General features: G+C 46.9%; 1 protein-coding gene across 1 annotated transcript in view; it reads left to right on the forward strand.

Annotated features, from left to right (window-relative positions):
- Positions 1–22,223, forward strand: part of GRIK4 (glutamate ionotropic receptor kainate type subunit 4) — a 445,828-nt gene that overhangs the window by 36,440 nt on the left and 387,165 nt on the right. The window contains exon 4 of the mRNA XM_084807214.1: positions 9,469–9,600. Within this exon, the coding sequence (XP_084663340.1) occupies positions 9,519–9,600 (82 nt within the window). The 5' untranslated portion in view covers positions 9,469–9,518. The remainder of the gene's footprint in view (positions 1–9,468; positions 9,601–22,223) is intronic.

Here is a 22,223-nt window from a genome sequence, read left to right on the forward strand (position 1 = left end):
GAGGTGGGGGAGCTCTTAATACTCACACTGGTTGACTCTCAGTTTAGTATCTGGGCAGAATCCAAGAGGGCACTTACGCCTCCACCGATTCTCTTACACCTTGCCAATTCTGTTGTTCAAGTGGCCCCCACCACGTTTGCAATGGCAATTTGGTGCTTCCAGGGCAACCCAAAATGAGTAGAAATGCTCATTTCTGGAAGGGGGCAGGTTGGCAGAGCTCATATCTTGGAGTTCCACTGATCTGCCTCCTTCCAGAAATTAGTATTTCTGCCTGTTTCGGGGCTTCCCCCAGGAAGTACTAAACCTCCCTTGTGTAAGTGGTGGGTCCCGCTTGCACAATGGAATTGGTGGAAACCCATGGCTTGCAGAAGGGAATCAATGGGAACATAAGATCCCTGTTTTTATGCTGTTTAAATCTGAGTTGTATTGCGGTGAGCTGCTTTGGATTATTTTTATTGCAGCTTGGGTAAAAATGCAGAGTGAAGAAATGCATTGAGCCCTTCCTTTGAACTAACTGGGCAGCAACAGACATAGGTCTTTCTCCCCAGACTCAGTTCCAGAGCTTAATTCCAACCATCTGGATGGGTCCATCTGAGCATTCATGGTTATAGTGACTGAATAGGAGGACTGGATTCATATCCCATCTCACCCCACTGGGTGACCCTAGGCCAGCCACTATTTCTCAGACTAACCTACCTCTCAGGGTTGTTATGAGGATAAAATTGAGAGATAAGGAATAATTTTGTAGGCTGTCATGTAAGATAAGGCAAAACAAAGCAAAAACACAAAAAGAAATGAAGAAATGGAAAGAAAATGTCCCTGCCCCCTAGGAGCTTACAATCTAAATTTCAACAGTAGGGAGGAAGAAGTATAATGCACATGATCCAACAGCTTGTTCATCAGAGACAGTCCCTGTTTTCCCACACCTGCCCATGGTAAATTACTGTTCCTGTTTGAGGCCTGTTGACTACACTTTCTTGAAATTTTCTTTGCTAGCATGATCAGTCTTCAGGATTTTGCTCCCTCCCTGAGTCACAAGACGTTAAATCTCTGAGTGGGGAATGGATGCACCTTGTCCATAGCGCACATAAATGGGCATGCAGAAGCATTAAGGCAACCTTGCAGGGTGCTGTGCCTGCTCTTCCCCACACACTACAGCTGTTGTGGTATGTTTTGAACACTGGCAAGGTATTGTGGGGCAGCCATCCCCAACCTAGTTAGATGACCTGGATCAGCTTCCTATTTTCAGAGAGTGGGAGTTCCATGCAAGTATCAGCAGTATCACCCCACACTTTACATATTGAGCTCTTGCACCTCACTGGAGTTAAATGACTGCCATTAAGCCAAAGGTTATTTGGCAGGTATATGTTCAGCCTTGAGCAGATGAGGCACTAATTGACTGCTAGACTGGAGATCTGATTGCTTGGATGTACATTGCCTGGTTGGCTGGTCAGTTGCAATTACAGATCCCTTCCATGGTGCTCTTGAATTCTTCTCTCCTCCTCATCCTACCTCATTTATCATCATTGCTGCCCCAGGCCATGGGAAGCCCCTGAAACTAAAGTTAGCAGCAGTTTCTCCTGCTGTCAGCTCACCCTCCGCTCTCTTTCTTCTTGGCACGGACTCTCTTGTGTCCTCCTCCGAGCAATCCATCTTGTCCTTCTTTCCAATCCTTAATTCACTCTCCTATCCCCAGTTTCCTGACCAGTGTGAACTTCACCTTCCATTTATAAAGCTCCTGGTGGAACATGCCCAAAGGGTGTAACTATTTACAGAATCTGTTTTGTTGCTAGAGAACTGCAATCAAATGATTGTTTTGTTAGTGCAAATCTCTGTGTGAAATGTAGGCCCCCAACCCCAAGACAGTAACCTGTTTGGCCTCTTTACTCTCCTGGCTCTCTCCCTGCTAATGATCCATCCTACATCCTGCCCTGGGTTTATGTGAGAGTTTTCCCAACCTCTCTCCGGCTCCCCACTTATACTTTCACTTGGTTTCTTGCTTCTCAGCACACTGTCCTCATTGTCCCTTTCCCCATAAGCATACTGGCCTTGGACTGCCCCCCATCTCATTGTTCACTTCACACCGGGGCTCTTCCTCTCTGTTTATGTACTCCTCCTTCCTATCACCAGCTCGCAATCACTTCTCTCTTCAGCACCTGTGTGATGTTCACTCCAGCCAAATGGACCTTTCTCCTCCCTCAAAGAAGTTGAGCTATGCAAGTGTTCCATTGCTGACACTTTCGCCCTGAATGGTCAGAACGTATGGATACTTTGCAGGTTTGTGCTGGCCCTAGGAGTCATCTCTGCCATAGGACTGCAGGGGCACTTGTCCAAAATCTGATGGTACAACTACTAAAGGCACAAGAGACCCCCGTGTGCCTTGGTTGCCCAATCACCTCTTCAGCCCAAACATGCAGCAGGTCTCCATCTGACCATTTAAATGCAGCAGTTCTGAGTATCTACTTGCATTAGGGATGTGCAAACAAGCGATGTTCATGTTCACCCAGATTCTCTGAATGTTGGCTTGCTGCTTGTTTCTCCCTGATTTGTGCTCACAGTCGCTCTCTGTGTTCCTAATGAATGAATGGGAAAACTGCACAAAATGGATGCGATCAAATGTGAAAGTTCTGCAAAAAAAAAAATCTCACATTTGTGCAAATTTTCAGAGTTGTGTAAATTCCCCCCATAGACTCATGAAATGGTGCGTTTTTAAACTCGTGCAATTGCAAACGTTTTTCTCGTCAGCATGTCTGTATTTTTCGAATGTGACATAGAATTTGCAATCATTCTCAGAGAATGCATTCTCCTGCTTATGCGAACAAGATACACCCATGTATTTTGCAAGTAGAAATGAAATTCTCAGACATACTTAGCTTGTATATCTTTTGATCCCAGTGCAGTCTCAGGATGTTCTACAGCTAGATTTGTTGTTGTTACTGTGGCATCAGTTCATGTGGGACCTTCCAGAGTTACATAGGCAACATCAACAAGTCCCTGTTCCTAAGGAAAGTACTCTCTAATCCAGACAGTGGGAAAATGGGGGGAAGGAGAAGCAAAAGGAGGGAGAGCAGAAGGTGGGTAAATGAACACATTTCAGGCTTGGTTACGATCGTAGGAAGCTGCCTTATATCGGATCAAAAGTATTTGTCCATCTAGGCCAGAATGGTCTATTCCGACTAACAGTAGTTCTCCAGGGACCTGGACAGATTTTTCATCAGCCATTACATGATCCTTTTTAAAGCTAGAGATGCTGAAAATTGAAACTGGGACTTCATGCCAAGAATGTGCTCTACCACTGAGCTATGGAATGACGATTACAACAGTAAGCCAAAGGCTGTAGAACGACCCGGCTTGGATCTTGGTATCAAAGTCCACAGCTCCGCAGCCCAGGGGCCCCTCAAATGACCACCCTAAGGGCATCAGGTGATGAGGGCAACAGAAGCAAGCTCCATTTTATTCCTGTAGTCATCATGGCGCCAGTGGAGGCTGGTGGCTCTGATGTCAGCGGGGCGGTAAATCCATGCTGGGTTTCAGTCAGAACTTTAAAGGAACTATCCAAGGTGCAAAGCAAGATAGGAGGACTTGGCAGCACCTTGCATAGTTCTTTAGAGTTCTGACTGAAACCTGAAATGGGTTTACTGCCCCACTGACATGGGAGCCACCGGCCTCCACTACATGGTGCTATGATTTCTCCGCTGTCTTTCCACCAGCAGGCAAAGGCTGCTTTATTCAAGTGGGCTCTGGGTGCGTAAGTGGGTCTGTTGAGCTGAATGCAGTTTTTACTTTGTTGTTTTTAGTTGTTTTTAATTGTGTCTTAATGTATTTGCTTAATGCTGTTTTTATCACTGATTGTTAGCTGCCTTGAGTGCCATTTTTCATGGAAAGGTGGGGTACAAATCAAACCAACAAACAGATTATTTCAGTGATCTTAAAAACTGCACATGCTCAGAGTATATATATTTTTAGAATCAGGGTTGGCAAACAGTTTGTTATTCTTCTAACGTGTTGGGAATGAAGAAGCAGTTGTAAAGTATGGAATGATGGTTAGCAGTATGTGAAGAGAAATGTTAGTTGTGTGCTTCAAAACAGAAGTAATACACATGGCCATCTGAAACACACACACACACCCCACACACACAATAAGAACATTAATTCCAGGATCTAAAATTAGCTAGCTGCTGCACTGGCCAAAGACCATATGAGTTTCAAGGAGGGATTTTAAGGAAGGTAGAGAGATGGCAGCTTGTGCTAGAGTTTATGAGAATTACATTCCTGTTCTCAAATCATACAAACGTGTCTCATTCTCAACCCCAAACGCGAACATGAGCAAGAACACAGTTGTTGGGAAATATTCTCAATTTACTAAGCTTGCATTCACATTTGAACATGCGTGCTTCCACAAGTTCACAGTGTTTCCAAAAATCCACATTTTCACACTTTAATCTATGGGGGAACGTGTGCACTTTTAAAAAGATGCATTTTTACCAATAAAAATACACATTTTTCCCAAACAAAAAAAGAGAAGAGACACTTGCGTTCGGGAACGCAACTGAGGTGAACTGAGCTTTCAGGAGGAATTGGGAGAAACTCAGCAAGCTTGAACATTGCATGTTCACCCATCCTTAGCCTGTGCATGTTTAGAGAGGGACTTGCACACATTGAGGGTAGGAAGGGCAAATGGGTGGAATGCAGGAGAACTTCAGCTGGCTTTAAGGAGCATGGGAAACCTTTAGTCGGCTGAGGGTCATAACGGTGGAGGAGTGGGCCACCCAAATCCAAAGCGAAATGAGAAGTGAATTAGGAGAACAGTTCTTGAGGCAAAACATCAATAGGTTTTCAAAAGAAGCCAAAACAGTTCCAATAAAACCCTTACAGCACAATCCTGTTAATGTTTACTCAGAAGTAATTCTAAGAGTTCCTAGGGACTTGCTCCTTGGGACAGAATGAGGGTCTGCATAATCCTGGATTTTTCAGTGAATTTGGACCTTTTATGCAGCCCTAGTAACTTCCAGCTTTTTAAAACCCTGGATACACAGGGATGTCTTCCAAAAAAAAAAGGGAGTGGGCATTTGGTGATGGAAATGCAAATAAAATGGCATAAGTGGAGTTTGATGTCTATTTTCTTTTGGCACACAGTCATGTATTCAGCAGGTGTGAATTAACCTAAATTTGTTTATACAACTTAAAAGAGTGGAGAAGGGATGATAAATTCAGTGCGATGCCCCAGGGGGGAAATATGGAACAATAATTCATCCTCGCTACACTGACGTTTTCTGAGTATGACAAGTTTTATTTAACAAGGCTCCTTCTCCAGATCTCCATTGCCCACCCCCATCCCCCATGCCACATCCCTGCTCATGTCATGATCCTTCTTTCAGTTTTGCAGCTGCGTGTGAAAAGGAAGCAAATAGCTCTTAATAATTGTATCGGAGCCGCCCTGTGTTATAGGTCAGCTCCACAATTGGCGATAGAATGTGAGAGATAATTAGCACCTCTTCCACCTGCCCATCACTCTTGCCAAGAGGGGCAGAATAGCCACCAGCTTGGCCAAATGCTGCAGCCTCTCATGCTGCTTTTATTTCTTGTGCTCCAGCAAATGGTGGTGGCTTGAATATAAGCAGCCCATTTTGGATTTGGGGGTGGCTGGGGGAGATTGTTAGCACAGTTTCAAGGACCACCCTGGATATATTCAAGAATAAATTGCACAAGAAGAATTTGTAAAACGAACACTTAAAGGGAGGGCCCACCGAGCAGTGGTTGCACACGTGCGTTGCATGCAGAAGGTCCCATCTTAAGAATGTAAGAAGAGCTGTGCTGGATCAGGAGAAAGGTCCATCTAGTCCCAGTCTTCTGCTTCCCACAAAGGCTCTGCTACTGTTGCACCCCAGCAACTGGTGGCCTGGTTCACCAAGGTCAGGGGTGCAGAAACTCCTTCAGCCCGAGGGCCAAATTCCATTTTGGAGGAGCTCTCATGGTAGGGATGTCGGAGAAATGGAATCAGATGAGTTCAGATTTCTATGAATCTGACCCACAGATTCTGCAATGGACTGGCTTTTCCCATGGACTTGCAGACCAGGTTTTTTTGGTTTACTTTCCACAGTTTTATGCAAATTTAGGAATGGAAAAATACGTAAACTAAAAGAACACCAGCCAAAAATGCACATTTTCTCCATAGGCTAAAGCATGAAATGCACATTTTGGGGGGATTTGCACATTTTGCGGGGATTTGCACATTTTCACAAGTGTGAGTTTGCGCAAATGCGAATTTGCACAAATTCAGGAAATTGGGGAAAAATCAGATTCCATCAATGAATGGATGACCGAACAAAAGGCACCTGGCAATCTGTGAAATGCCGATGGAACTGATTTTACAAAATCCATACATCCCTACCTCGTGGGCCAATGGTGGGTGGAGGTGAAGGCAAAAGGCACAGTATGCCAGCAATTAAGCCTTAGGAGAAGCATGTGAACCTTTCAGAATGGGGGAAAAAACTGCACAAAAGCCAGGAAACTATCAATGGCTGGTGAGTGGAAAAGGGGGTGGAGAGAGGGAAACAGTGTAGGGTTCCCAAGTGGGCCAGATTTGGCTGACAGGCCTCAGGCTCTGCACTCCTGCCCAAGATCCTGGGGGACCTCTGTCAATCAGAGCAGATGTGACTGGTCTAGAGGGCCAGTGAGCTGACTCGGTGTCTAACTACACACGCTCTTAAATGTGTCACTTGGAGTTGCATGATTGCTTTCCCAGCATTCAATAACAGGAGCATAGAAGGGGTGATCTGGGCCAGGACTGTGGGACAGGGTGAGGGGGCTTAACACCTTCCTCCTGTACCATGGTCCAGGTGAAATCCATCCTATTCAGCATGGGATGGAAGCTCCCATGGGTGGCCACGAGTTCACCTAGAAGTGTAACGCATGTAGAAGGCAAACAAATTTTGGCTGCAGCATCCTTGTTGAGTGAACATGCCTTTCTGGATGGGTGTTCATGTGCTGGGGACTATTTCATAACAGAATGAGGGAGACAAAAAAATGGCCAACTCTTGCAAATGCTGTTTCGATTCTGAATTCCCTGTTTTTTGCAAGCAAGCTTCTTGTGATTTCCTTAGTTTTTCTCTTGCCTTAGCCAATTTCTGGCCACTACTGGGGTGTGTGTGCATGTGTGCATGGTCTGTTAAAGCAAACAAGGCTCCACAGGTCCAGAGGCAGCTGATGTGGTTGGAGGCAGGCTGGTAGTCAGATTCTATTGGAGGCAGGCAAAGACAGAAAGGACCAGAGGCAGATGATGTGGTCAAAGACTGGGTGGTGATTGGTTTCTGAAGGAGGCAGGCCAGGCAGTCTATAGCTTGGTTACAAGAGTTTTTTAAGGCCTGGTGTGTACCTAATGGCCTGTGGGATCAGCTGACAGTGTTCAAGCTGTTGGGTGTCAAGGGCTCCTTGGAGGCCTCTCTCAGTCTTATCCAGTAGCCAAGTCCAGACACAGACAAAGGGATTCTTTTCAAAGCTTTATTCCTCTTTTACAACTTAACAACTCTACTGTTAGCAACTAGATCTGAGCAGCAGAGTACCTATGCCCTAAGTTGGAACAGTTGGTCCCCGTTTGAAAGGGAATCACTGGCAGACCCTGAACTTAAGGACTAGGGAGAGTCCCTCCCCTTTTCCCTTGGATCCTCTGGGCGCAGCCGTTGTTTGCGCGCCAACCGGGCACTGCGCCTCCTTTCCACGCCCTCCATTTGGCGCCGCTCTCTGCGTCGGCGTCGCGCTTCCATCAAGTCTGCTTCCCACGCTCTGTCACTCCCAGGACTGCTATCTAAGCTAGGAATGCCGGTGGGAGGAATCTCCGTCAGCTGTTGGCCCTGGGAAGGATGAGCGTGCTCCTCTCCCAGGAGCGACTGCTCTTCCTCAGAATCAGAACTACTCTGGGATTCTATGGGCTCAGTGTCCACCCTGACATCGGGTCAGCTGACTGTATTCAAGTTAGAACTGAAGCACACAGGGCAGCCTTGATCCACAGAGCCTGATTTGCTGAGAGACCAGAGTATAGGGATGTACGAAAGTCACTTACCTTTTCGAAGGGTGATATTCGCGGTGGGGAGGAAGGCGCTCCATACCTCCCACTGAAATTTTGGCCCGGGGGGGAGACACTCTGTCCTTCCCCCCCGAATCCTGGCTGGCCGGCTCCGCTCCGCAGGAATTCTGTGGAGCCGCCGGCCAGCTCCGCCAGCAGTCGGACATCCGGCCGCTGGCTAGCAGGGACGCAAATGGCGGCGGCCATAGCCACCGCCGTTTGCGTCCCTGCCGTCAGCCATGATAGGCTACGTAAATGTTTACGTAGCCTATCACGGCTGATTTAAAAGAAAAAAAAATGCGCGTACGCAAATGGCGGCGCCCATGGGCGCCGCCATTTGCGTTCCTTATTTTGGCACGTCTTAGTCTACATAAACATTTACGTAGACTAAGATGGCGAAAATAAGGGGAACGCAAATAGCGTAGCGTCTACGCTATTTGCATTCCCCTTATTTTCGCCATCTTAGTCTATGTAAATGTTTACGTAGACTAAGACGTGCCAAAATAAGGAATGCAAATGGCGGCGCCCATGGGCGCCGCCATTTGTGTACGTGCATTTTTTTCTTTTAAATCAGCCATGATAGGCTACGTAAACATTTACATAGCCTATCACGGTGTTTTTTAAAAATCTAGCCGTGATAGGCTACGTAAATCTTTACGTAGCCTATCACTTTTTTTTTTTTTTAAACTGGAAATGGTGGTGGCGGCAGCTGGTCAGAAGACCGGCTGCCGCCGCCGCCGCCAAACTGCCGCCGGAGCCACCGCCGGAGCCGCTGCCGCCAGGAAGATCCGCCCAAGGTAAATCCCGTCCCGGGGGGGGGCAAACCGTTCCACCACCGATTTCGGGGGGCCGAATGCGCTGGCATTCGGCCTCCCCGAGATCCATGGCGGAATTCTCTGACATCCCTACCAGAGTACTGGTGACACAAGAGATCAGGCGCTAGCGAGTGGAATGACTCGACCTTGCTGGTCATTCCAAAACAAAAGGGAGGTCGCCATGAAGAACCACGGTGGCAGACCATCTCAGTAGCAGCACCCACCCTCTGGAAAAAACAAAACAAACCCATGCCATTTGGGGGGCAGGAAATGTAGCATCTTTCAAGCACCTCCTAAAAACACACCTTTTCAACCAGGCTTTCCTGGGACTGCAACTGCTGTTGGGTTTTACTTTGGTTTTATATATATTATAAAATATAATAACAATTATATTTGTTATGTTTTATCATGCTGCATTTTACTGTTTCAACTGTTGTGAACTGCCCAGAGTGGGTGGCATAGAAATGGAACAAATAAATAAATAATGGAATGACGTCCTCATCTGGGGACACACCAGCATCTTAAGTTTGTGGCTCACAGGAAGACATGTTTTCATAGCAGCATTCTCCCTCCCTCCTCTCTCTCTTCCAGAGTTATGTCATGCCCAGACCACCGCAGGGCTCCATGAGGATTTATAGAAAATGCCCCGGATCTTGGCGCCTCTGGTGCTCCTTTTGGTGTGGCTAATGAAGATCGCGGCCAGCCCCCACTCTCTGAGGATTGGTGAGTCCATAAAATAAACCATAATGGATTTAACCATCGTGTTCATCCTGGCTGGCAGAAACTATCATCCCAATATGCTATAATAGGAATGGCCAATGAGTATCCTGTAAAACTGGATCCAGTCTCAATATTATCCGTCCCCATGGCTTTAGCAAATTTTGAGAAATCCAGACTGCGGTGTTGCCTTTCACTGAGGATTTGCATGCAGTGTCCCTGCTATGAAGGAGTGTGCATGCTCCATAATTGTGGATCCCTGACTGCCAACATTATCTTGACCTTGTCATTCATGAAAAGGGTTTGGGTCATTGTGGGGCACGTATGCTTCTTGGACCCTGGACTGCTGTGTTATTAATGGAAAAGCCCCCAAGAATATGGAACCTGTTCTCGATAGATGACGCCATCTAGATGAAATAGATACAGCATGAGTGGTGTAGGGAGAAATGAGAGATGGACTTAGGAGCGTGCATTCATTTTAAAAACAAGTGAAAGAAATAAAAAAATGAGCTCTGTTCATTTGTTCTTTGTTATGAGAGTCATTTAATGCAAATTCAAATGAAAATCTCTTTATTCATTAGTTTTTCAGTGATTTGTATTGGAGGCATTGCTTTGCATCGAAGAAACAGGCTAGCACACTTTTATACAATTTGCAACAGAGAGGAACAGGGAAAGAAGGCAGTGAAATTGAGAGAGTGGAAAGCTCTATTAGGTAACAGTTGGGATGTGCCTGTACACCTTTTTAATTGCCTATGAAATGGAACAATTTATATGAGCTATCTGAAATTTGGCAGATCTGATGCCTAAGTTGGGTATGTGGGGTGCGGGGGTGGGGAGGTGTAAAATGCTTGCAAATTTCATGCCATTTTGATCAGAAATGCAGAACTTACAGACCACAGAAGATGGGCTGGGTCTTTCATTGAAATCAATGGAGGGGGGAGTATGTACTCATGAATTAATTCAATTCAATCAAATGGAAAATGAAAGGAATAAAACAAATGCAAAAAAAATTAAAATGCATGCAAAAACTAAATGAAAATGTTTCCATTTCATACCCCTAGATTGACTTGTAAGAACTAAGGATGAGATAGCTCCATTCCCATCTCACTCTCCTCTGTCAGGGAGACAAAGCACAGGTGGCACAGGACAGGCACTGCCTCCCCTCCCACTGTCTCTCACCTGGAGTTCTGTGCATGGCACACCGAACAAATGGACCATCTGACCAATGGCTGAATTGTACTGGTCCTGTAGCCAAGTGCTTGCCCTTAGGGCAGTACCCACCTGTGTCATTCCATTAGCACAAGTGACATTGCACTAGCGGAAACTAGGTCCTGAACTATGCACAAGAGAAGAATCCACATAAAGTTATGTTTGTGCAAGTACAGTTGTGCAAACGGTTGTGCATTATGCTTGTGCGAGCTGTTGTGCATTCCACTTGTACAACTGCTTGCACAACCTGTTGCACAACTCCTTGCACAACTGGTTACACAGCTCTTTATTTTTTTTAATATATTTTTATTTATTTTATCTTTATAAATTAAATAATACCAAGAATACCAACAACCTGATCAATACTACAATTTAATTCCGGTTGGCAGATGAAAAGGGTTTTCAACCTTTTAAAAAGCTGTTTGAGAAAGCTCCCACAGAAAGTCCATGGGATGCTACCAGGGCGACATTGGTTCCAACCACAAGTTCCGTTACACAGCTCTTTACACAACTGGTTGGGCAAGTGTAATGGGCAACTTATTGCATGACCAAAATGCTATTTGAATTTGTGGAATGACAGCGTTGAACACTGAGCTTAGACCCCACAGCGAAACCCTTCTTAGAAGGTTTCTGTCGTGACAAAGAAAGGGGCGTTTTGGAAAGATGACACTGAAATATCCATGAACGTTTGCCACCCAGAAGTGTGGCACATGGTGTTAGCAGAGAAACTGACACATCAACTTAGACCTCTGTAAGAACAAACCTGTCCAGACATGTCCCCCCTCCCCAGTATGACACCCTTTTATTTTCTTTACAAGCAACAGAGAAAACAGAAGAACACCTGGCTCATATAGACAACTATGGAGAGAATAATAAATGGCCTAGATTAGAAACTGATGATAGTCCTTGTATTATAACAGAGCAGCTTGGATGCAGCTCAGTTGATGTAACTTTCTTGATGTAACAACTTGTAAAGTAAGGATAAGAGACATGTTATAAATTAGGGCTGTGCCCCCCCCCACTTTGCTTCAGATGCTTCTTTGGACCTTCCGAAACAGCTCCACTTCACACCAATTTAGAACCCATCTGCTTTACTTTGGATTTGGATCCGAAGTGAGATTCAGATATCAGAATAATTCTGATATGATGTTTTCCCATTGACTTGCATTGGAAAATAGAAACAGACATAACTTTTTCGATTTTCATGATAAAATCATGAAATTTGGAGACCTGTCAGCCCCCATGGAGGGGATCCCACCTGCCAAATTTCAGGAAATATGGCCCAGTAGTTTTTGTGCTAGGCACAGGTAAAAAATGCTGTTCTCAGAAACTCAAACCAAAGGTCATAAAGGGATAATCAGAGAAGTTCAGTGTTCCTAAGCAGTGATTAGGAGGAGGTTACTTAATAGGGATGTATGAATTCCCCAGCATCCATTCTAGTGGGGAATCTGCAGGGGGGAGGCGATCCTTTCCTCCCTCCCGGAATCCTCACGGAGCAGCTCTGCTCCATGAGGATTCCACATTGCCGAGGGCCACTTACCTGAATCAACTGGAGCCCTTAACCTCCACGCCGATTGCCATTGGCAGGATGTCCCCATAGACTTATACACAAAATAGAGCTGTGAATCTTGCATATAAGTCTATGTGTCCATAGGACACATAACCCTGCCAGGAGGGTGCATCAAATCGAATTATGGAAACCTCCACCTTGTGGACCCAGACTTCCCCCACCCATCTCCTCCATGGTGGCCTGCCTAAGCCTCTTGGGGGTGAGAGACAGAGAGCTTGCAGGAGCTCCAGCACTACCAGCCTTCTGCTCCCCACTGCTGCCAGCCTGCTGGGACCTGGGGCCTCTTCTCCGAGCAAGGCCGATTGGCGCTGCCTCCTTCAGTGCAGGGGTGGGCTGCTGGTGGTGCAGTGCCCTGGCTGTTCCCCTGCTCAGAGATGCCTTGCAGTGGCGGCAGACACAGTGCTGGGATCCACTCCCACCCCAAAGTGGTCCCACACGATGCTGCCCTGATGTTTATGTGGAGACAGATACTGCCTGCCTTGAGTCCCAGGAGTCACCACATGAGCAGGGAGAATGATGAAGGGGGGGTCGGGTGCTGGAGCCTCTGCCTGCTGCTTGTCCCCCCCCCGGGGGGGTCTCCTCCTCTTGACCCTCTGCCACGCTGAGGACATCAGGCACCTCTGACGTAAGGTCCATCATGGGCTCCCCTCCGCCACTACAGAAGGAGACGGCGCTCCTTTGGCAACAGTGCTGCTGCCGCTGCCTGCACCAGCCGCCTCAGACAGGGACCTCCGGGCCTGCAACTGGCCTGCGTGCTCTGCTGCCCTTCTGCTCCAGGATGCACTGTCTGGAATGGGGGAGAGCCCGTTTGCCCACCACTGCTGCTAGTCCCAGAGGCCCCCCGCCTACTTCTGCCCCTGCCAACAGCACCCCAAAGATGCCTCGTATTGGGCTTGCTTGCTTTGCCGCACAGCGTGGTATTATATTATTTAAACGATAGCTCTTAATGTGTGTGCAGTGCTTTGCCCACTGTGTTTTGAAGTGTGGACTGCTTTGCCACACACTGTTTGCTTGTCCACACACACACGAGCAAAAGTAAAGCAAACACTGAACTACCTACAAGCAAAGGGGGGTGGGTTTTAATTATTTATTATTTTAATTTTAATTAAGAGAAAAGGGTTTTACTTATTTTTTAAGGGAAAAGAGATCAAAAATCTTGAGATCTGTTATCAAAAATGGGAAGGGAAGGAATACAGGAATTGAGAAGGGGTGGTGGTGGAGGAGGGGAGCCAAGAACAAGGACAAAAAAATACTCATTCATACACACACACACACACACGCACACACGTGCACACACACTGAAAGTAAGGGCAAACTAATAATTGAGAGAGAATTGAGAAGCAGGGCAGGGGAGGTAAAGAACGAGGCAAAGCAACTGAAGTGGGGTGGGGGGAGAGACTAAGAACCAGGGTGGAAACTCAGACTAAGTACTAAATGTTTGGTTTTTAAAATGAAAAATCTACAGAAGAAAGAGAATAGTTGAATTAATAAAGAAGAAACACAAAGCTGCGTGCGCGCGCGCACGCACGCACACACACACACACACACACACACCAGATCTCTCTCTAACAAAACCAACCACCACCTAACCAGCATGCCCTCTCTCATAAACGCAGGCTGATCTCTCCACTCCAGTATGCCCCACACTCCTCCACCACTGTCACTGATTGGAGACTTCTGGGTTCTGGTCAGCCCTAATTTGGCAACTAGAGTTGCCATTCGCCAAAGCTCACTCCCTCCTCCTCCTCCTCCTCTCCCTCTCCCAGATTTTTCTCAAGTTCATACATTTGGAGCCAGACTGTCTGGGCTGCTCAGGAGGCATCAGAAGAGCTACAAATCTCCAAGGCGGACAGAGGTGCTTTGGCGACGAGCCTCTTCGCTTCAGGGTGCCTTCGTCCTGTTCCGATCCACGTTGGGTCATGCCGAGGCACCTCTGTAGCAGCCCGCTTCACTTCATTATTTGGGATTCGGACTGAAGCAGTGCACAACCCTATTACAAATGCAGACAGACACACAGAGACACACACGGAGACACACACGGAGGCAGACAGAGAGAGACACATGCGCACACACAGGGACGCACACACACAGAGAGGCAGACACACACACACACACAGAGTGAGACACACACACACACACACACACACAGATGCAGAGAATTTTTTAAAAAGGGAACACAAGGCAAGACATTGAACTGGCTTTCATGGTTGTTCCCCTTTTCCAGGGAGCCCTGGAAAGTGTATTTCTACAAAGGGGGGAGGGGGGACTCTAAGGATGTCTTGTCCAGAGTTTTTAGCATGCTTGTTCTAGAGAGAGACACCTTGATGTCCAACTTATTGAAGCTGCTGTAACCATGCAACATTTAGGGCACAATCCTATGGACTGTGTCCTTGCTGCTCAGAAGCCCCCCAAACTTGGAGACTTCCAAGGTTCCTATGCCCTGCTGGGCTGAAGCTGGCAGGGCAGGAGGAGCGGCAGAGGTGATCTTTGCCTCCCTGTCTTCCAATCTTTTTTTTCTCCTTTTTTTTTTTGCTAGATAGGCTTTTTAGCCCATCTAGCAAGACCGCTTCAGAAGGGGAGGGAAGGAGGCTGGAGGAGGCTCCGGATAAACCATATCCTAGCCTCTCTGGTCTCCTCTTCTCCCTGCCCACTGGAATTCCCCTCCACCCCTCCAGTGTCAACTTCCTGATCTGGGAGAGGCAGCCAATGCAGTTCTCCCCATGCTGTCTGCAAGGGGGAGGGGAGAGGGGTCAAATCTCCAGCTCTCCCTTTTGAAGTCTGAGCCCTGTCTCTGACCTTGGAAGGAGTTTTCCAAGCCATCCTATGGTCCCTGGGACACCCACCCGGGGATCATAGGATTGCTGTCTTGGTTACTTGCTCCAGGCCATCCCTTCTTTTCCAAAGCATCAATCAAAAGCATCAACAACATGTGCTTTTGCGTAGTTTTCATTGTAATGATGACCCCATATGGGAGTCTTTTGTATCAAAATTTGCAGTCAGAATCTCTTGGGGAGAGCACTAAGGAAAGGTGCAATTATTTTTGGTAACTTTAGGGCAGAATTCTTCCCTAGCATTACATATAAAAATAATATTTTCAACAACGTTAATGTTTGTGGTTGCAAGTGATAATGTTTTCTTCTCTTTTCTTCTTTTTCTTCATTTAAATTGCATTTAATTCCATTCAGGGCCACTGCCAAACTCTTCATAATCTCTGTGATTCTTAATTTATGAGGGGATGCAGGTTTGTGCAGCAGCGGCGACTTTTTATTCAAAGGAGTTGGGGGAATGGGGGCTGTCGGCATTTATTTCCTGCTTGTGTAGATCAGGAAGAAAACGCCGCTGGAAATCCCTGCTGGGAAAGTTCTCTGTTGTGTTGACACCTCACTTTGTTGTTAGAAAAAGAAGTGCCTTGCGCGTTGTATTAACCATTTGCAGCCAATAAAAGGCGAATCTTTTCTCCCGTGTCTGCAGCATGCACGCAGGCAATGCCTGTGGGAAGAATGCCTCTTTCTTGACGTGCCATGACCTGGGCCTGTAATAAGGAAGGAAGAAAGAATTCCAAACCTCCAGCAAGATAGTTTCCAATGAGATGGGTATTTCATGTTTCTCTTGTGTGAGGTTCCACAAAAGAAAACAAAGAAAAAGAGAAGGCTGTACCAAATACAAAACAGATAGAGAGGCAAAGCTCAAAATGGTACTGAAAAATGCAGGGAAATTGCTCAGTATGTTTCAATGGAAACCTTCCTCACCAGAATGCAATGTGTTGAGTTATTCTAGAAAGGCAGGGTGGGCAAATGGTGACCCTCCATTGTTGGTTGGGCTGCAAGTCCCCTCATGCCCCACCATTGTGCTAGGGCTGATGGGATAGAGAGTCCATCAACATCTGGAAACCACAAGTTGCCCACCCCTATAGTAAGGCAACATTCTAGGTGGCCTCCATCCAGGCACTGACCCAGACTTGGAACTACTTAGCTTTACCAAAATGGTGGCATGTTGTGCCCAGGGCTTGTAGTCATTTGGCAGTGATGGAAGAACTTTATCCAAATGCTCAGAGATACTCTTGACACTTTGCACTTCTGGCTGCCACCTTCATCTTTAGGTTATGGATTGGTGGGCATTTTGGTCAGTTCTTTGTCTTATAAGAACATACCAAAAATTTCAAATTTCTTCATAAATGGGACAGAAAGAACTTGAGATTAAAAGAAATTAAATATGGGAAAAAGCCAAACAGATAGATTCATAAGCTTTGAGGACTAAGCTCATAAAGGCCTGGGAATGAATCTCTCTGTATTCAGCCACGTCTGCGGTGTTCAGATAAGGCTACCACCTCTTTTTTCTGACAGGCCCCTTATTTTTAACAGGTATATGGCAGGCAGGTTCAACATGATCCTCTTCATGCTGGGAATAGCTGTACCTATAATATACATATTGAATTTGGCCAGTGGAGATGGATGAGAATTTCATTTCATTTTGGTTTTGATAAAAATTTAGCAAACCACAAATCTGGGATGGAAAGAAGTTGAGAATTTTTTAAAATTAAAATGCAGGAGAAAGTAGAGATGTACAGATTTTGCTGAATCTCTTTCGTCTGTGTTTCCCGGATGATCAGGCGTCTTTCGTTCCATCATCCACTCATTGTTGGAACTGGATTTTTTAAACCAGAATTTCATTCTACTTGCACTAATTCACAAGTGTGTGTTAGCACTAAGGGATCCTTGCACAAATGCACTAATGTGGCTTCGTTACTGTGAACTAATGCTAATGTGAATGAGTGCAAATCCCTCCCCGAAGTGAAAAACCTGTCTGCAAGTCTGCAGAATCCATGTGACTTGGAAAAAACTGGTCTGCTGCAGGACCTGCAGCAGATCCATAGACATCCGAACTCATTTGAATTCATTGACTATTTCTCTGACGTTCCTAGGAGAAAGCGAAACTGATAGATTCACCTATGCTGGTCATTGACTGTAACAATACATGATTCATTCATGATAGATTCATTCTGCTTTAGATACGGCTAAGACAAGTTAGGGATTTTTGTCTCTGGAATGAAAAAGTGTGCTCTAAGTGGCCTGACACTCTTCCACCCTCCCCAAATCTTTCCATTTAGAAACATGAATACCATTTAGGAAAACAACCATCTCTTGAGGACGTACAAACTTGCTTTTCTCCTCTGGCTAGCAGTAATTAGTGTACCTCTTGGCTACTGATCACACCTGTTTTGGGAATGGTGCGATCAAGGGCCTGCATGCTCTAGCGGGAAAGAGCTAATTACTCCTAGCCTGAGGGGGAAACAGGGAAGAATGGAGAGCAGATGAATGGAAGGAGAAGTAGGTCAATAAATAAGACACATTAGGGTGTGATTAGCTGGCTGTACAGAAACCTGGAGAGCTGTCTAGGAACATTTAAAGGATCTTAAATGGTCCCTTTGGTTCATATGAAGGTGGGCCAATGCTTTCAAAGCAAAATTTCATGTGTCTCTGGACTTTTGTGTGTCAAAACAGAACAGCTTTCATGCAACTTTCTCTTCTACTTAAAATTGCTACTTGGATTGCATGGTGGACTATTGCTCTCAGGGTCAGCATACTGGAGCACCTGCCAAGGGCCCACAGAGAAGAGCCCCTGCAAACTGCTTGGTCACCTACCCCTCTCTCTCTGGTCCAGACAACGGTGGTGGTGAGAAGGAGATGGGGCAGACAAAAGGAAACACTTCTTCACACAGCACATAGTTAAACGATGGAACTCGCTACCACAGGATGTAGTAATAGCCACCAATTTGAATGGCTTTAAAAGGGAGTTAGATATATTCCTGGAGGAGAAGGCTATCAATGGCTACTAGTCTTCATGGCTATGTGCTACCTCCAGTACCAGAGGCAGTGAGCTGGGGACTGTACACCAGTTGCTGGGGAACATGGGTGGGAGGTTGCTGCTGTGCTTGTGTCCTGCTTGTGGGTCCCTGGTGAACAGCTGGTTGGCCACTGTGTGAATGGAATGCTGGACTAGATGGACCCTTGGTCTGATCCAGCAGGGCTCTTCTGATGTTCTTACGTATGTTCTAGATGCCTATTTCCTCACTGGCTCTCTCTCTGGCAAGCGAGCAGGTGGTAGCAATGATGAGAGAGAGGATGAGGAGCAATAGCAGCTGGTGACAATTGCACTGAGAAGGTAGACTCACACTGAGGGAGGGGTTCAACTGAGGGTGCCTTGCCCAAGGATCCTCCAAAGCCTGGAGCTAGCACTGGTCTACAGACTTTAAGTGATTAGAGAGAATGGGTAAAAACAAACAAAAACACACACCCCATTTGAGAACATATGAGGAGGAGGATCAGTAGATCCAACTGCCTACTTGCTCCCTGGCTCTCTGCAAGTGATACCAAATGATGAGAAAGAGGACGAGGAGCAACATCAGATGGTGGCAATGGTGGGGAGAAGGTAGGCTCACTGAGGGAGGAGGGTCCATGGAGGGTGCCTTCCCCAAGGGCCCTCTAAAATGCACAGGCAGCACTAATTGCCCTTCCTCTTCTCCCGTGGCCTCTCCCTTGTCCCATGTCCCCATTCCTCTCAGTAGCTGCAGGCCCTCAGGCCTAGCCACCATGTGTGCAGAAATACTTAGGTCAGATTAGAAGCATAGTGTCAAGGGCTCCTTGGAGGCCTCTCTCAGTCTAATCCAGTAGCCAAGTCCAGACACAGACAAAGGGATTCCTTTCAAAGCTTTATTCTTCTTTTACAACTTAACAACTCTACAGGTAGCAACTAGATCTGAGCAGCAGAGTACCTATGCCCTAAGTTGAAACAGTTGGTCCCCGTTTGAAAGGGAATTACTGGCAGACCCCTGAACTTAAGGACTAGGGAGAGTCCCTCCCCTTTTCCCTTGGATCCTCTGGGCGCAGCCGTTGTTTGTGTGCCAACCGGGCACTGCGCCTCCTTTCCGCGCCCTCCATCTGGCGCCGCTCTCTGCGTCTGCGTCGCGCATCCAGCAAGTCTGCTATCTCTGCTCTGTCACTCCCAGGACTGCTTTCTAAGCTAGGAATGCCGGTGGGAGGAATCTCCGTCAGCTGTGGGCCCTGGGAAGGATGAGCGTGCTCCTCTCCCAGGAGCGACTGCTCTTCCTCAGAATCAGAACTACTCTGGGATTCTATGGGCTCAGTGTCCACCCTGACACAGAGGGGCCCACAATGGCTGCCTCCAGCTCCGTCTACTGAGGGGTGGGCAGCAATGTGATCTTTGCAGTGCTACACATGTGCAATAGACTCAGTTAAGCACGATTTCCTTTCCAAAGTCCAACTGATTCTCCATTTAGAATCACTGAGTAATCATTGTTAACACATTACATGTTCAGTTGGCTTAGTTGGGAGTAGAAAACCGTAGAGGTTTGTAACACTCCTACACCTGCTTCCACTGGAGGGTCTGAGGACAGAAAAGGGTGGGATATGCCATACAGTCCTGAGTGGTATGGAACTGTAGAAGAATATGGTCCCAGGTAGGAGTACAGGGGAGGCCATAGCTCAGCAATAGAGCCACCCGCTTTGAGTGCAAAAGGCCCTAGCTTCCACCCATGGCATCTCCAGCCAAAACAGATCAACCAGGTAACAGGGGGGTGGGAAAGATGTCTTTCTGCCTGAAAACCTGGAGACTCACTGCTGGTCTGGGGCTGATGGGAGTTGCAGTTGTTCTGTTGTAGGAGGGCACCAGGATGGAGAAGCTAAATGGACCAATGGTACAAGAAGACAAGGGAGCGTTGGATCTCCTAACACAATGTTCCTAGTCAACAGTTGCTTGGCTAGTAATGTGTGAACAAAATGCTGGACTAGATGGACCCTTGGCCTGATCTAGCATGGCTCTTCTTATGTTAATATATTGTCTCTGTTAGCCATCTCTGGAAAAGACCCTGATGCTGGGAAAGACTGAAGGCAAAAGGAGAAGGGGACGGCAGAGGATGAGATGGCTAGATAGCATCACCGATGCAATGAATATGGACTTGAGCATGCTCCGGGAGAGAGCACAGGACAGGAAGGCCTGGCGTGCTATGGTCCATGGGGTCACGAAGAGTCGGACACGACTGAACGACAACAATATGGTGCCCTCCAGATATTTGGATGAAACTCCCATCTACCCCTGCCATCAGGGATGATGGCTAGGGATGGTGGGAGTTGCAGTCCAAAACATCTGGAGGACATTAGGTTGTGGAAGGCTGGACTACAGTAGCTTTTGGGGGTTTCAGACAAGTGTCTTTCCCAGCCCTACCTGCAGATGCTGGGGATTTGAACCTGGGACCGTCTGCATGGAGTGCAGGGGCTCTGCCACTGAGCTAAGGCCTCTCTTCCTGTGTACTTTATTCTCCCCCTGCCCATCCCCATGCCTTTATTGTCTTAACTAGGAGAACTATGGAGACAGACTTAATTCTGCCAGCATATAAACTATTCTTAGATAATCACTTCAAAAACACCATGTCCCCTTGAAACTCTGCGGGATTTGTGTTCATAAATTGCTTAATTGCTTTTGAAAACTCACCCACACATGCTTTGCAAAGGGCACTCCTTTTCTCAGGGAGCCTAAACATATAATGAGTGGAAACTTAAGGGAGATGTAGGCAAAGAAAACAGGTCTGGAAAACTCTTGAAACTTACACCGTAAGTGCCCATCGCAGCCTCTTCTTTTTTCTGCCTGCAGACAACATGTTGAGGAGGCGGATGGAAGGTGAATAATAGTCATGGCAAAGTTTTAAGGGGCTGTGCATATCTCAGTATAAGAGAGGGCAGGGGACGTTCTCACAGTTGTTGGGATTCTGCAGGGGAAAAGTGCCAAGCTTTATGCCCAAATCAGCATCCTGACTATTTCATTTTGAAATGAAGCAATGCTCTAGTCCTTATGGCAGTGCAGACACCATGGGAAGAGTGTAGAGAAAGCCCTGCTGCAATTTCAAAAGGCAAAATGGTGCTGAATAAGACTCCTGGTGGTTGGGGCAGGTGGACTCCAGTGCTCTACCTACCTCTGTAACATGGCCCATGACTACAGTATTCCCTCTGCGTGACAGCTCTGCACCCTTAAACCCCTGTCTGAGAGCCCCATTTCTGGCCATGTGTGCACAGATGTGTAAGGGTCACAACTCTCCTTCAGGCTTGGTGGGTGAGTCTGTGTGTGTAGCACCACCTCCTGTTGCATTCACGTCCTGCTTATGGGTTTCCCATGGGCAGCTGGTTGGCCACTGTGCAAGCAGAATGCTGGACTAGATGGGCCCTTGGTCTGATCCAGCAGGGTGCTTCTTATGTTCTTAATAGAGGAGAGAACTCCTGCCCAGCACATGCCAGGGGCCTCCTCAGTGGCCCAAGCTACACATCCTACAAGCTTTGCGACCAAGCCCAGCCAGCAGTCCTTTCCCTTCTCCCGCCAGAGTCTGCTTCACTATGATGTGGTATTTGCAGGCACTGTGAACGAAACTGTCCCTTTGAGTGCAATCCAGCCTCCTTCCCTTCTTCTCGCCCCTTGGACTAGGACAAACCCAACTGCAAGCCTGCATTGAGAGCCTTGATGATGCATCCCATAACTCACTGGCAAAGCCCCTGCTTTGCATGCAGAAAGTCCTACGTTCAATCCCCGGCATCTCCAGGTAGGGCTGGAAACATTTCTGCCTGAAACCCTGGAGAGCTGCTGCCAGTCAGCGTCAGCAATACTGAACTAGATGAACCAATGGTTTGAGCTTCCTGCATTCCCAACCTTGTTAATTAAACAGTCGAGTTTCTTTCTATCATCCTAATGAAGCCTGAATTCAATACATTGACAAGCAGAGTGGCCATATCCAACAGCTCATTTTGACTGGGGTTATAGCTGGAGAGAGTTGTCCCATCACCATCCC

Source organism: Heloderma suspectum, chromosome 6 (assembly GCF_057233095.1).
Source record: "Heloderma suspectum isolate Gila_16-S chromosome 6, 16-S_ref, whole genome shotgun sequence".
Lineage (NCBI taxonomy): Eukaryota > Metazoa > Chordata > Lepidosauria > Squamata > Helodermatidae > Heloderma > Heloderma suspectum.